The sequence below is a fragment of the Furipterus horrens genome, unplaced genomic scaffold (assembly GCF_987537825.1).
Source record: "Furipterus horrens unplaced genomic scaffold, mFurHor1.1.pri manual_scaffold_11, whole genome shotgun sequence".
Taxonomy (NCBI): domain Eukaryota; kingdom Metazoa; phylum Chordata; class Mammalia; order Chiroptera; family Furipteridae; genus Furipterus; species Furipterus horrens.
Window position 1 is genome coordinate 28,755,734 of NW_028327181.1, and position 14,550 is coordinate 28,770,283.

At 46.3% G+C, this 14,550-nt stretch overlaps 2 protein-coding genes across 2 annotated transcripts in view; one reads left to right on the forward strand and one right to left on the reverse strand.

The window, feature by feature from the left end:
• The window catches only part of JAM3 (junctional adhesion molecule 3), an 84,210-nt gene extending 71,165 nt beyond the window's left edge, over positions 1-13,045 (forward strand). The window contains exons 2-9 of the mRNA XM_090291014.1: positions 2,160-2,225; positions 2,713-2,826; positions 6,457-6,609; positions 7,072-7,274; positions 8,139-8,238; positions 9,922-10,051; positions 10,144-10,198; positions 10,550-13,045. Of these exons, the coding sequence (XP_090147140.1) occupies positions 2,160-2,225; positions 2,713-2,826; positions 6,457-6,609; positions 7,072-7,274; positions 8,139-8,238; positions 9,922-10,051; positions 10,144-10,198; positions 10,550-10,585 (857 nt within the window). The 3' untranslated portion in view covers positions 10,586-13,045. The remainder of the gene's footprint in view (positions 1-2,159; positions 2,226-2,712; positions 2,827-6,456; positions 6,610-7,071; positions 7,275-8,138; positions 8,239-9,921; positions 10,052-10,143; positions 10,199-10,549) is intronic.
• Positions 13,046-13,586: 541 nt separating this feature from the next.
• The window catches only part of NCAPD3 (non-SMC condensin II complex subunit D3), a 58,458-nt gene continuing 57,494 nt past the window's right edge, over positions 13,587-14,550 (reverse strand). Inside the window, exon 35 of the mRNA XM_090290808.1 lies at positions 13,587-14,487. Coding sequence (XP_090146934.1) covers positions 14,379-14,487 — 109 coding nt within the window. The 3' untranslated portion in view covers positions 13,587-14,378. The remainder of the gene's footprint in view (positions 14,488-14,550) is intronic.

Consider the following 14,550-nt stretch of genomic DNA (forward strand, 5'->3'; position numbering starts at 1 on the left):
TCTGAAAGCTACAGAACAATGGCGAAAGAAATTAAAGAAGATAGAGCTAAATGGGAGAACCCCATGTTTATGGATTAGAAAATTTATTATTGGTAATGCTGCCTAAAGCAACCTACAGGTTTAAGGCATTCTCTGTCAAAATCCCAATGCTGTTTTTTTTCAGAAATAGAAAATCACAACCTAAAATTTATGTGGAATCTTAAGGGACCCCAAATAGCCAATGTCAACTTGAAAAAGAAGAACAAAATTGGATGATTCACATTTCCTGATTGCAGAACTCACTGGCATAAAGACAGACATGTAGACCAATGGACAGAAGAGAGAGTCCTGGAATAAATAAATCCTCGTGTACATGATCAGATAATTTTTGACAAAGGTGCTAAGACCGTTGAATGGATCAAAGACCTAAACATAAGATCTAGAACTATAAAATTCTTGGAAGAAAACAGAGGGGAAAATCTTCATGACATTGAACTTCACAATGATTTCTTGCATGTGACGCCAAAAGCACAGGCAATAAAACATAGATACATTGGACTTCTTCAAAATTAAAAACTTTTGTACATTAAAGGATACTATTAATAAGTGAAAATACAACCCACAGAATGGGAGATTATTCTTGTATTATTAATAATTAATTAATGTATTATTTTCCATACAAGGAACTTTAAACCTACTTTTGCCCCACCCTATATATGAAGTAATATCCAGAATATATAAAGAATTCCTACAACTCAACAACAAAAAAGCAAATAACCTAATTAAAAAGGAGCAGAGGACATGAGTAAACATTTTTCTAGAGTTTTACAAATGGCCAGTAAGCACATGAAAACATGTGAAACATCGCTAATCAAAACCACAATGAAATACTACTTCACACCATTAGGATGACTTTTTTTTAAAGGAATCTTACTAATGTTAGTGAAGATGTAGAAAAAATGGAAACATTCTGCATTGCTGATGGAATTGCAAAATGGTATAGCCACTGTGGAAAAGTTTGGCAGTTTCTCAGAAAGTTACACAGACAGTTAGCATACGATCCAGGAATCAAACTCCGAGGTCCATACCCCAAAGAGTTGAAAGCAGTGATCAAACAGATATTTGTACACCATTGTTCATAGCAGCACTATTCACAACAGACAAAAGGTAGAGACAACCCAGTGTTCATCATCAGATGAATGGACACACGGAATGTGTATATCCATTCAGTGGAGTATTATTCAGCCTTGAAAAAGGAATTAGATTCTGATACATGTTACATAGATGTGCCTCAAAAACATTTTACTGTGTGAAAGAAGCCATACATAAGAGGACAAATCCTGCATGATTACACTTATATGAGATACCTATAATAGGCAAATTCGTAGCGGCGAAGTAGAACAGAGGTCACCAGAGGGCTGTTATTTGAAGGAAATGGGGCGTTCTGTTTCATGGCTACAGAGTTTCTGTTTGAGATCGAAGGAGTGGTGGAGACAGAAGGTGATGGTGGTTGCACAACAGTGTGAGTGCACTCAGTATACACTTAAAAATGGTTATAATGGTAAATTTTATGTTGCACGTATTTTACCAGACAAAACAAATTTTTTACAGGTAACAATAGTGAGAATGTGGAAAAACTAGATCACACATATAGATTACACATAGAGAGCACAGTAAAGATACAAGTGAAGGAGCGCCGTCTCTTACATTCAATTGTAAATGTCTTACCAAGATAAAACTCCACATTCGGTGAAGAGAACATCTTTCTGCTGCCCTGACTCCCTGACCACTTCTCTTCGCTTGATGGGAACAGCAGACTCTTCACCTGCTGCTGTTTAGAAAGCCCAAAAGCAAAACCTCAAAACATTAATATTTAACGGAATGGTAGGAGTACATAGAGTGCTGCAGAATTACTCATGGCCCCATAAGTATTCTCATGTATACTTGGATCATGAATGCAGTCAAGCCAGTTGTTTCAGAGAGGGGGGAAGGGAGGGAGAATGAGAGGGAGAGAAACACTGATTGGTTGCCTTCTGCAAGCACCCCAACGGGGGCAGAGCAGAGCCTACAACCCAGGCATGTGGGAATCGAACTGGCGACTTTTCGATTCACAGGTCAGCATGCAATCCACTGAGCCACACCAGCCGGGGCTGATTTTGCCTATTTTTTTCTCCCTTCAGTCTGCTTGATAGGAGCTGTGAATCTCAAGTCCAGCAACCGAAACCCGGTGGTACCAGAATTTGAAAGTAAGTGCCAGGGAGACTGTGTACGAGGAGAATGGGCACCGTCTAACAGACATTCCGCAGTCTTGCGGCCAGCTCAGGACAAGCACGCACACACGTATGGGGCCAGAGGGACGTTCTGGCGGGTGGCGGCTCACCCGTGTGTCTGCTGCGCGGGGTGTCAGGAATCCCTGCTTCGGGGGCCACGGGGAAACTGCAGGTGCTAGCGGGGCTCGCATCTGCGTCCCGTCCTAACAGAGAGCTTCCTTACACACAGGTGGGGGATGAAGGGGAATGCACTCCATTTAGTGAGGGTTCTTATGAATCATGTTGATTCCTTTTTTGGCTAAAATCAATCTTTTCTTTAAGAGGAAAAGAGCCTGCAGATAGCTAGGTTTTTAGTCTGCATGAAAGACCTCTCTAAAACTAGAGGTAGCTCGCACAGTCCGGTGTGCAAGGAACCTGAAATGGCCCGCTTTCCTGAGCCTTCTTTCTTTTCTTTGCTTGTTAGGTGCGGAGCTGTCTTGCATCATTACAGAGTCACAGACACACAACCCCAGGATTGAGTGGAAGAAGATTCAAGATGCCCAAACCACATATGTGTTTTTTGACAACAAAATTCAGGGTAAGATCCCATAGTCCTCTCCTTGTCCATAAGGCCCAGACTTGCCCTTGTGGCCGGAGCCTTTCTTTCCTCTGACAGGTCCTGCTTCTGTAGCCAGGATTGGCCTTTTGTTTTGTTTTGCTTTACTTGCGGCAAATTCAAACATGTAAAGGTAACAAGAGTAGCATATTGAACCGTGCTGACCCTGTCACCCAGCTTCAGCAAATTAGGACTTTAATCTCTCTGCAAAATACCTCCATGAAGAATCAGAGTGTACGTTTCCCTAGGCCATCTTTTTTCCTTTATCCACGACACGGATGGTGTGAGTGAATAAGAAGGATCCCAGGGAACAGGAAGGAGACAAGTCTTAACTATTTGATGAGCATTTACTGGGTGCAGGCATACCGCATGCAGAAAGCACTTGTGGGCCACTTGGCAGGATATTATCCTGTGTTAGAACAGAGGTAAGCATAGGGCGCTTCTGGGTTACAGGAAGTAGGAGCAGGACAGGTGGTCGTGAAAGGCCTCCCAGAAGTGACCTTTAGGCAGAGACGTGAGGAAAGGCTAGTTAGATGGGCCAGGTGGTGAGGCGTGGGGTGAAGAAATGGGTTGGGCAGGAAAGAAGGTTGTGTATAAAGATGTAGCAGTGAGTGGCAGCTTGGCTAGCTGGAGAGACTGCAGGCCCCACTGCTGCTGGGGCCCAGCCACGGAGGAGGGGGCAGGGCTCCAGGAGGAGCTCAGGGCTGGGCCAGGGCCAGACAGCAAGCAGCGAAGGCCAGGCGAGGAGGGACTGTCTCCAGAGGGCCCACGGGAAGATTCGAAGAGGGAAGTGACATGGTTACATTTATGCTGCAGAGTCACTGAATCGGCCACTTTGTAGAGAAGAGATTGCAAGTGGGCAAGCCCTGGAGCAGGGTAACAATTCAGGATTCTTCTGTGGAATCCAGGGGGAGCTGCTGGTGGCCTGGGCTGAGGTCCAGGCAGTGGAGAGACAGGAAAGAAGAGGCACTGCTGGGAGATAGCTGTGCTGAGGGAGGGAGAGGTCGGAGCCGCACGTGAAGGGAAGTGGGACGTGACCTTTGGTCTGCAGGAGGGCAGGTGTGACCCGGAGGCAGGCTTGCAGAGGAGTTGTAAGCGGGGTGGCTTCAGAGTTCTCCGAGAAGTTGATAGCGGTGGTTTCAGAGGTGGGAACGAGATTGTGTGGAAACACCCTAAGTTCAGTATGAGGGCTGCAGGGAAACTTCAATCTGCTTGGTCTTTTCCTTGCCTCCCGATAGGGTCTCATTTAGCATTTTCTTATGGGGTAGGAGTTCTAATCCTCCACTAACAACCACTGGATAACAGACCTTCCAGTTAGAAAGTGCCCCTGGAAGTGTTTGTCCTCCGTCATAAGGGCTTGCTGCTTTTATTATATTATGGTTTAGTAATAATTAGTTTCTACTTTTTTGTCTTTTTCCCCCCAACTCCTTCCCTTATTTGTCATTCATAAGGCTCTTCATGCTTCTTTGAAAGAGTTACTGTGTCTTTTCATGCTTTCAAAATTGTAAAAACTGAAATGTTCATATAGCATAAAACTCACTTTTTAAAAGTATATATTCAGCAAAGACATGTCATTGCCCATTACTGTCAAATTCCAGAACATTTTTATTTGCCCCCAAAAGAAACCCCATACCCATCAGTCTACCCCCCATCTCTTCTATCACCCCCCAACCCCAACCCCCACTAATCTACTTTTTCTCAATGGGGTTGCCTGTTCCGGTTGCTTCGTGTAAATGGAATCACACAGTATGTTGTCCTTTGTGACTGACTTCTTCGAGCACATTGTTTCCAAGGCTCATCCATGTAGTAGCATGTGTTGGTACTTCATTTAATAAAATATGGGTCAATAATATTTTATTGTTTAGTCACTTGTACATTTGGGTTATTTTCACTTTTTGGCTATTATCAGTAATGCATTTATGTACAGGTTTTTGTGTGGACATAAGTTTTTATTTCCTGGGGGTAAATACCAAGAGTACAATTGCTAGGTCATGTACTAGTTGCATGTAGTTTTTTTTTTTTTTTTAAGAAACTGCCAAACTGTTTTCCAAAGTTGCTGTGCCATTTTATATTCCTTCAGCAATTTATTTCCCTACATCCTCACAAACACTTGTAATTGTCCATCATTTTGATTGTAGCCATCCTTCTGGGTGTGAAGTGGTATCTCATTGTGGTTTGATTTGCATTTCCTTGATGACTAAAGATGTTGAGTGTCTTTTCATGTGCTTATTGGCCATTTGTAGATCTTCTGAAAAATGTCTATTCAAATCCTTTGCCCATTTTAATTAGGTTATTTGTCTACTTATTGTTGGCTTGCAGATTCTTTACATACAGGCACTTCATTTTATTGCTCTTCGCAGCCTTGAGCTTTACAGATGTTGAGTTTTTTACAAATTGAAGGCAAGATTCCATCAACAAAAAGATTAAAACTTACTTTAATGCGGTGGTCTTCAGGGTATGCCTGTATTCAGGATACTAGCTCTTGCTCAGCTATATCATTTGTCAGTATTTTCTCCCACTCAGTAAATTGTGTTTTCTCTTGCTGGTGTCCTCTGAAGCATAAAAGTTTTTATTTTTTGTGGAAGTCCAGGGAAGGTGAATACAGCTTAATGTGTGTGTATGTGTGAGAAACGCTCACAATAAAAACTGGGACACAGGACTTGAGCAGTAAAACGAGGCCTTTATTCACGAGTCTGCAGAGCCGGGCGCACCCCCACAGCCAGGAGAATGTGCGCGCCAAGTAGACAAAGGAAACTGGTTTTATAGTCTTAGCTTCCCCACCCTGAAATTGCCACCCTAAAGTGATTATCTTCTCCACCCTAAAATTGCCACCCTAAAGTGATTATCTTCTCTGCCCTAAAGTGAGAGCGATTAGCTTCCCTGCCCTAACGCAATTAGCTCCCCCTCCCCTCTCCTTCTTCCCCGTTTCTCCATTACTGGTTACTCCGGAGTTACAATCTAACACGGTTATCTAATTGCCCCTTCTGTGGTTTGTAGATATGCCGGTGCTGTCAGCTCCCTTCTCAGAGATCCTCTAATTACATTTGCCCTTTGTTACTAATGACTTTTTACTGGTTTGGGAGTCACTATGTCCTTGTTTCTAACATATGTGAGGATACTTTTTCCTTTGGGGTCGTACCTAAGAAATCATTGCCAATCCAAGGCCATGACAATTTATGTCTATGTTTTTTTCCTACGAGTTTCATAGATTTAGCTTTTCAGTAAGGCCTTTGATGTGTATGGTGTGAGGTAGGATTCCACCTTCATTCTTTTGCATGTGGAGCTCCAGTGGTCCGGGCCCCACTGTTGCATGGTGGGGCGTTTGTTTGTTTTTTTTCCTGTTAGTGGGGAACCCCTGCTGAGAACAATGAGAAGGAAATGAAGTTCATGCTGTAAGAACAGATGCAGGTGATGAGTCCTCTTACACACCAGGTGCTGTTTTGGTGCGTGGTGTCTTCAGAGAGTTCACCTCTGCCATTAGGGAAGAGAAATAGAAGCCATTCTGCAGTCTTCTTACTGAGGCATCAAATGCTGGCCCCAGAAACCCCCTTCTTCAAGTGGCAAAGAAGTCTCTAAAAAGCCTGTTAGTGCCCTGCGTCTTCTTTTCTGCAGGGGATTTGGCAGGTCGCGCAGAACTGTTTGGTCAGACCTCTCTGAAGATCTGGAACGTGACACGGACAGACTCGGCTCTCTATCGCTGTGAGGTGGTTGCTCGAAATGACCGCAAAGAGATGGACGAGATCGTCATTGAATTAACTGTGCAAGGTGGGGACTGGTGAAGTTACAATAGGCTCCCCCTTTCAGGCTTGATGAATCTGCATATAGGATAAAAAAAGATCAGCTCTCACTTTCTCTCCCTCTGTGCGCCACGTCCCTGTCCCTGCGGGCATCAAGGACTCGGGGAGGGAGCGCTGTGAGACCCGTGAGGGCTGCAGTCGGGTGGGGGATGAGATGGAAGTGGAGCTTCTGCCACTCCCCTCCGCCAGCGGTAGGAGGCGCTGCTCGGGGAGGTGCAGGCCTTGGAGACCGGCGTGGGTTACACCGGGGGTGGGGGAGCTCCGGGGCACGTTCCAGGCGGCAGATCACACGCTTTCTGAAGGCGCACGTGACCATGGGGTGGCAGTGGTGCAGATCCCTTTCTTGTTTGGGGAGCGGCTGTATTGCGGGCTTCAGCAAGAACACGGCTGTGCTGCCGATTTTAAACGCCGACCTGTGTTTCTCCTGCAGTGAAGCCAGTACCTCCGGTGTGCAGAGTCCCGAAGGCGGTGCCTGTAGGCAAGGCGGCCACGCTGTACTGCCAGGAGCGGGAGGGCCACCCGCCGCCTCATTACAGCTGGTACCGCAATGACTTACCCCTGCCGAAAGATTCCAGAACCAACCCCAGGTTTAAAAATTCCTCTTTTCTCATGAACTCGGAAACAGGCACTCTGGTAAGAGCTCTTCTGAGAGGCGAGGGGGGAAATGTCTTTGCTGGGGGGAGGGAAACCTCGTGTGGGAAGAGCAGTTAGGAGAGAGAAGGAAACTTCCTAGGACGGGAGCTGAGAACCCATGCCAGAAACTCGGCAGGAGAAGGCCCTGATGCGAACATCCAACTGTAAAGCTCGTGAGGCAACCAGACACATTGGACGACGGGCTGGATACTTGAGATTAAGGAATTGCGTGTTGCTTTAGGCATGAGCATGATATTGTAGTCATGATTTAAAAATTCATATCTCCTAGGGATACATATTGAAGTATTTGTGGATGGAATGTGTCTGGAATTTGCCTGAAAAGGATCCAGGGGCCTCGGCGGAGAGGGGTGGGTGGGGAAGAGGTGAAAGCAGACTGGCTGTGCGCGGGGCAGCACAGCTGGGAGCAGATCCCCTCAGGCTTCTGTGACACCCGGGGCTGCTGGTCTGCGGTGTCTCCCTGTGGAGGGGAGCCAGCCAGGTTACAGGGTAGGGTCCTCTGTATTTGTGTTGCCAGAGTGTTGCTCGAGGAACAATCATTATCGGAGTCCCTTCTGAATAAAAAAGAGTTAGGCTCAGCTGCTCATTCTGGATGTTGCGAGGCTTTGCTCTCTCCATGTACCAAGGGGCGTCTGTTGTTCAGAACTCTTGAGCAAGTGTCAGGAGGGACCCCGGACAGTGACCTGGAAGCTGAAGGGAAACCAGGAGCAGATGAGCAGACAGTTGACCATGTTCTGGGCTTCAGCATGTGGACGGGTGGGGGCAGCGTCCTCTTCCCCACCCCTTGGAGGTCCGAGGCCTGCCGTGCGGGTGGGTCTCACTGCTCCCTTGTGTGCTCTGGAGCAGGTTTTCAGCGCTGTCCACAAGGAGGACTCCGGGCGGTACTACTGCATCGCTTCCAACGACGCAGGCTCAGCCAGGTGTGAGGAGCAGCAGATGGAAGTCTGTGAGTTACTTTCTGAAAAAATGTCCTCTGAAGACTGGCAAGTGACTAGAACATGTTCACTTTAGTCTTAGACCATCGGTTTAGACAACTCTTCTGCTTTCTTCTGTAGGTGACTGGGCCCACCCAAATCCACTTGGGTCCATTGGAAGATGAACAAGTTCTGAGTGACAGCTAAATGTTTATCTCCTCAAAATAGACTTTCTAGAGCCTTTTGGTGTTGGAAGCGTGGCTAATTATGTAGCTTTTAACTGAGTTTAATAAACTATTTACTTTGTAATTGATAATAACATATGGCTGCGTAAAGTCATCAGAAATTTACCCAGTTGAAACCATTTTGCAGTAAGCTGGGGCAGAGTTTTAGCCCCTGTTCTGCAATGATGCTGTCTCTACGTTATTGGTTCTGAAGGGGAGGTGTCAAGACAGGATTGGGGCAGATGGGGCAGCACCTCAGAAACACCTGGGGACTCGCCGTGCCCTCCCTCCTCCCCACGGGCACCCAGCCTCTGAGTAGTGTTTGCCAAACTTGTGTGACGTAGACTCATTTGGGGCCACTGTTTCACATTCAGATTTCAGCACCTCCCCCAACACACAGATCCATCTCCAGGGGAGGCCCGGAAGTGTGTGTGTGAGACAGCGTTGCAGGTGCTCCTCCTCCTCAGGACAACAATTCCTAGGCTTTGCTCCAGACCTGTTGAATCTCTAGGGATGGAGCCTGGGAATTGAGATTTTTAAAATCAGAGTTTTAGGTTGTTTTTTAAATGTGCACTCACATTGAGAACTGCTCCACTGGGGTAAGGGAGAATCTTAATGGCTTCCTTTTGCTGATATATCCCCTGTGTATATCACTGCATTAAAACAAGATTTTATTTATTCATTTCTAGGGAGAGGGAAGGGAGGGAGAAAGAGGGAGAGAAACAAATGTGTGGTTGTCTCTCGCATGCCTGCAAGTGGGGACCTGGCCCGCAACCCAGGCACGTGCCCTGACTGGGTGGGTATCGAACCGGCGACCCTTTGGTTCACAGGCCGGCACACAATCCATTGAGCCACACCAGTCAGGGCCTTTGCATTTTTATTTGTACAAAGGAAACAGTCCTTAGTGCTTTCACACTGACTGTGACTGAATCCCTTTGCCCACAACCCAAAAATGAGAAAATGGAGTCAAGGGGTTTCTGCCAAAGGGGCCTGTGAATGTGAGGCCAGCCATCGGTGAAGGGTCTTATTCACACCTCATATGTATTATTGCTTGAAAGTAGCTCTCTTCCCGCAACTGATCCACAGTAAAGGGAAGCCCTGAAAATTGGGAATTTTTCTTCCATAAGACTCCTGGCTCCTAATGCTGTATTTACAGTGTATCCACTTCTTCCATTAATAATATTTTAGCCAGAGGGTCTTTGAGCCTTTTACACAATGCCAGGCTCCATATAATACTGTAATAAGTTTAACAGCGTTTGAACCACAGACGTCTCAGTAGTTTTCACAAGTGAGAGCAGGGATTGCCGTGTTTTAATGTCTAGGAGAGAAGGAGTTTTCACATGTTCTCACTTTGTTCTTCTGGCTGGAGGAGCCTACGGGGCATGGGGACGGGAGAAGGGTGGAGGCAGAGAGGAGGCGCAGCGGGTTCTGGGTCTCCGGAAGAGCAGACCAGTGTGCATCCTCTCTTCTGTCGATCTCCCTTTAATCCAGACGACCTGAACATCGCCGGGATTATTGGCGGGGTTCTGGTCGTTCTTGCCGTACTGACCCTGATAACAGTGGGCATCTGCTGTGCGTACAGACGTGGTTACTTCATCAACAACAAACAGAGTGAGGAAAGGTGAGCCTTTCTTTTGCGGAAAAATCAAGTTCTATTTGGCATTAATATGGCAACCAGTAATCACTGAGCTCCTCTCTTCTTTTATTTCACAGTTACAAGAGTCCAGGGAAGCCAGATGGAGTTAACTATATCAGGACAGATGAGGAGGTATGGAGGAGGGAACAGAGCAGGTGTCATGTAGGAGACCTAAAATTGAGGTGTTCCCAGCAGGGAGAGTGACATTCCTCCTTGGAAACCACGTTGGGTCCCCTAGGAAAAAAGATTTCCGAAATATATTCCAGACCCTGAGCTCTTTAGCCTTCACAGTAACATCTGTCCATACTAATGGCACTTAACAGTTGCAAGCTTTTGATGTTACCTGCTAAGAATGATTGCTTTGATTTGTTTGGCCAGTTTCTTCTTCCGGGAATGGTGACCACCATCTCCTTTCCCTCTGTCCCGTGGGCCCCCTTGACTGACAGAGGATGGCTGTTCTCTAACTCTGTGTTGGCCTTGCAGGGTGACTTCAGACACAAGTCGTCGTTTGTGATCTGAAAGCTGACGGTGTGGCTGAGAGCACACGCAATACCTCCACTGGAAACGTCCGTCTGCAGCAGCTCGGAGCAGAGAACACTTGGACAGAGCTAGACACTCATGCAAAAGCTTTTTGTTTTGGCCAAAGTTGACCGCTACTCTTTTCTTACTTTTTAACAAGCCACATAAATAAAAGAATTTTCCTCAAGATGGACACAGTCACCACAAGGAAAAGAAACTGAGGCTGCCTCCAGCCAGGCCCCCAGCGAGTGTGAGGGTGACTGTGAGGCCCTTGCTCACAGACTCTGCTGGGCGCTGCGGGCCCGGGAGGCCAGCTTAGCTGCCACGTGCTGTTGGCCAGGGTGATAAGGGGTAGTGTAGGGCTTGGCAGCGTGAGTCCCAGCAGGAAACCCTGCGGCTGCAGAGTTTGAATCAGTGACCCAGAAACAAAGAGGCTCCTGTGCAGTGAGCACATGTCCCCCACAGACAGCCCCGCGCCATTTCTCGTTAAAGGCTTTGTCGGTCAGTGTTGCAGCGCCCGGCCTGGAGTCTTCCTGGATCAGCGTTTTATAAACCCACCCAAATCAGAAAGGGGAGTTGCTTGTTGGAAGAAGGCCTTCTCACCTGGAGGAGGCCTGCCTGTCCATGCAGATTTCAGTATTGAAGGGAAGCCTCCATCTCAGCCTGAATGTGAAATGGTACTAAAGTAACACTCGGCTTTTCTATGGGTGTTTATTTTATAAAATTTTATATTCTAAATTTTTGCTAAACATGTATTTTGGTTATTGAAAAGAAAATTTCTATTTAAACTGTAAATATGTTGTCAGTGTTAGATAACCTATTTTTTTTTTTTTAAGAAAAAGTTCAACTGACGGTAGTAGTTCCAAGCTACTCATGGTAAATTGGAAACTGTCAATATTAAGAGTATATTAACCCAAGGAATCCTCTCAAGGAGACTTACCGGAACATTCCTTTTCCCACACGTGCTTTAGCATTTTTCACAAGAGAACTTGTGCCATCTATACATCAGACCACTGTTGCTTAGGCAACCTTTAAAAATTCCAGTTAAGTAATGTCAGAGTCTGACATCTCTCAAAAAAAACCAGACACACCTGCGCAAACCACATTAGTGCCTGGGTTGAGTCATCTGCCGTCTGCATGGGTGTTGGCTACTAACTTGTAAGGCTAGCCAGCATGTCCACCTGCACGTCTCACTCCCTGACTGGCTCTGGGCGCCCATTAGCTTTAATACCTTGTTCACGTCCCACAGGCACTTGGCTCAGCCCGGGACAGTTCTAAGGTGTCACCTCAGGACAGGCGGGTCTTCTCCATGTGGCATCCCAGCCTTTGGGCTCCCTGGGCCACAGCCCTTGGTGGTTGTGGGTGACTTGTGAAGCAGAAGCTACTGCAGTGTGGCTTTTTTAATTCACTTAACTTATTTGTGTAGTTCATAAGACCATCCAGGGCCAAAGGCAGTTTCGAATCAAATCTGTCAACTATAATGATATTTTTTAGGGAAAATGAATTCCTCTTTGCCATGAGGTAAGCACTGAGGCACTGCGGGCTCTGGCTCACTTCACAGTCAGCGGTTGTGTGCTGGCCGCTGGGCCAGCCTCATAGAGACTGCCAGGTAGAGCGGCCAGGGCCAGAGCCGGAGGGTGAGGAGAGCGAAGTGCCTGAATCAAAGGCAGCTTCTAAATCCACCCACAACACTGTGCACTCTGTGGGGGATGTTAGAAACACCCTTTGTTCTTCAAGAGCAGATGTTCTTAGCCTCAGATATGATGCTGTGTTAACTCATAATGTGAAGCAATTGGAAGCAAGGAGCTTGTCAAAGGAATGCCTTGGGTTCCACTGTGTGCTTAGAGGATAGTTTTTATATAAGGACATACGTCATCTTGGGTTTAAACTTTGTCTTAACTTTTTATACTTTGAGGTTTTTAAAATTCAAGACTTGAGACCTACACTGACTTTTCTAAGTTATGTGAAATACTTTGTCATGGGATGGCGGGCAGAAGCAATGGGCAACTTCCCAAGTGCTCAGTGGTGCCCACCTGCTTTTGCATTTGAGTTTTGAATGCTTAAAATTAGGGCTATCCCTCCATCTTCACCTCTTCTAGGTAGAAATGGATAGTTTCTCCTTTCTAATTGTTGGGGATCTCGGTTGTCACAGTAATAGGGCAGCCCTTTTGCCCCTTTCTTATGCCCTAAAACCTCCTACCTTAGTGCCCTGTGGACTGGGTCTGACAGGAGAGAAGTGAAATGTGGAGTGAGAAGTAGCTGCTTGTTACTGTAAAAAGGTGGACAGCAAAGGAACATTTGTATGTTTTCAAACGTGAATGTGAATGAAGATTCGAGGCCACTGCAAGGCTGCTGTGGCCTTCGGTGTGGCTCCTGTGTACATAGATGTGGCAGCCTTATACTAACACCTGTAAGTTGATATTTGTTAAACCTCATTGATAAAAGCTTTAAAAAAATCAACATTGCCTCATTTCTCTTCCTTCCACTCCCATTGGGTTTACGCCTCCTCCCTAGCCTCGTGCTTAGGCGAGTATGCCGTCGGAGATGGAGTGTGCCCCCTCTACCAACAACAAGCCCACAAGGGTCACAGCTCACCTATGGGAGTGCTGTGGGTGGGCCAGTGATACTTTGCCCCTCACACCCAGCCACCACGTTTGTGTTGAAGACACAGTAACCCGTACTTTTCCTTCTGTAGTACTGGGACAAGTGAGCCGACTGAATTTTCTCCTGGTCACTCTTGGAGGAAACATGGTGCACACGTTCTACGCTGGCCTGGCAGTGCCGACAGAAGAGACTGGAGCCAGGCCCCCGTGGGAGCAGTCCTTAGCAGACTCTCAACACAAATGAGCATTAGTGCCACTCAGGGAAAGGGACGCGAAGCAGTGTTTCCAGAAGCAGGACTATGTTTGCACACTTAGAGGGACAGGTATTGTCAGGAGGCAGCCGTGGCTGACGGGACAAAGGCAGGGGACAGATGAACTGAACCTCAAAGACAAAGTCATTGCTTTTTCCTAACATGTTAAGATTTGGTTTTATTATTAATTTTTAAGACCCTTACCCAAGGACACATTTATTGATTTTAGAGAAGAAGGGAGACAGACATCAACATGAGATACGCATCAGTTGCCTCCTGCATGTGCCCTGACCTTTGGTGCACAGGACAACGCTCCAACCAACCAAGCCACCGGGCCAGGGCCAGTTTTATTATTCTTAAATATTTTATGTAAATTAAAATGACTACCAACAAAAGCCCTGTTCAAAAAATAGAAAAATTCTATTGCAAAAGAATACTAGAAGGCTGTATTTATGCTTAACTTTTTTAGTTTTAGAAAGCTGTACACTATTTTTAAAAATGTGCAGTTAATAAATAATAGAAAAAATATTACAATCAAAATCTTGTCATTAGATATAGGAAACTTATCTACTATAGAGAATTCGAATAAAGAAAGCAAATGTGTTGCATTCCTTAAGGACCAGATATAGATAATCAGAATGGACTTGATACTGTCAAGTGGAGTCAAGTGAAAATATTAACTAGCTAAGGCATTTCTCTATTATTTTACAATTTTTTTTTTTTTTTTTACCACATATTTCTTAAAAATTGGCCAAGGTTGGCAGTTAGGTGAACAGATGGAGGGTGCTGGAATCATAAGGACAACAAGCTTGAGTGCGACACACGGCAAGCGTCCCCAAGGGCCTGCAGAGAGTGATGCATTGCCTCTCCACATGCAGAACACGTCTGTCCGTCTGTCCGGGCTCCTGCCTGCCCGAGCACTCCCCTGGGCGCCCTGTTTCAGTTGGCTGTTTTCAGGGGGCTCTTCCGGAGTGACCTCCTGCTGGGGACTGGGTTGTCCTTATTTCTGGCTGGAGACTTCACTTTCCAGGGCTGCGGCTGCGGAGGCCTGGGGAAGGAAGGTACAGTTGCTGAGCAGCTGAGACGACACCGACAAAGCCGACCACGAACG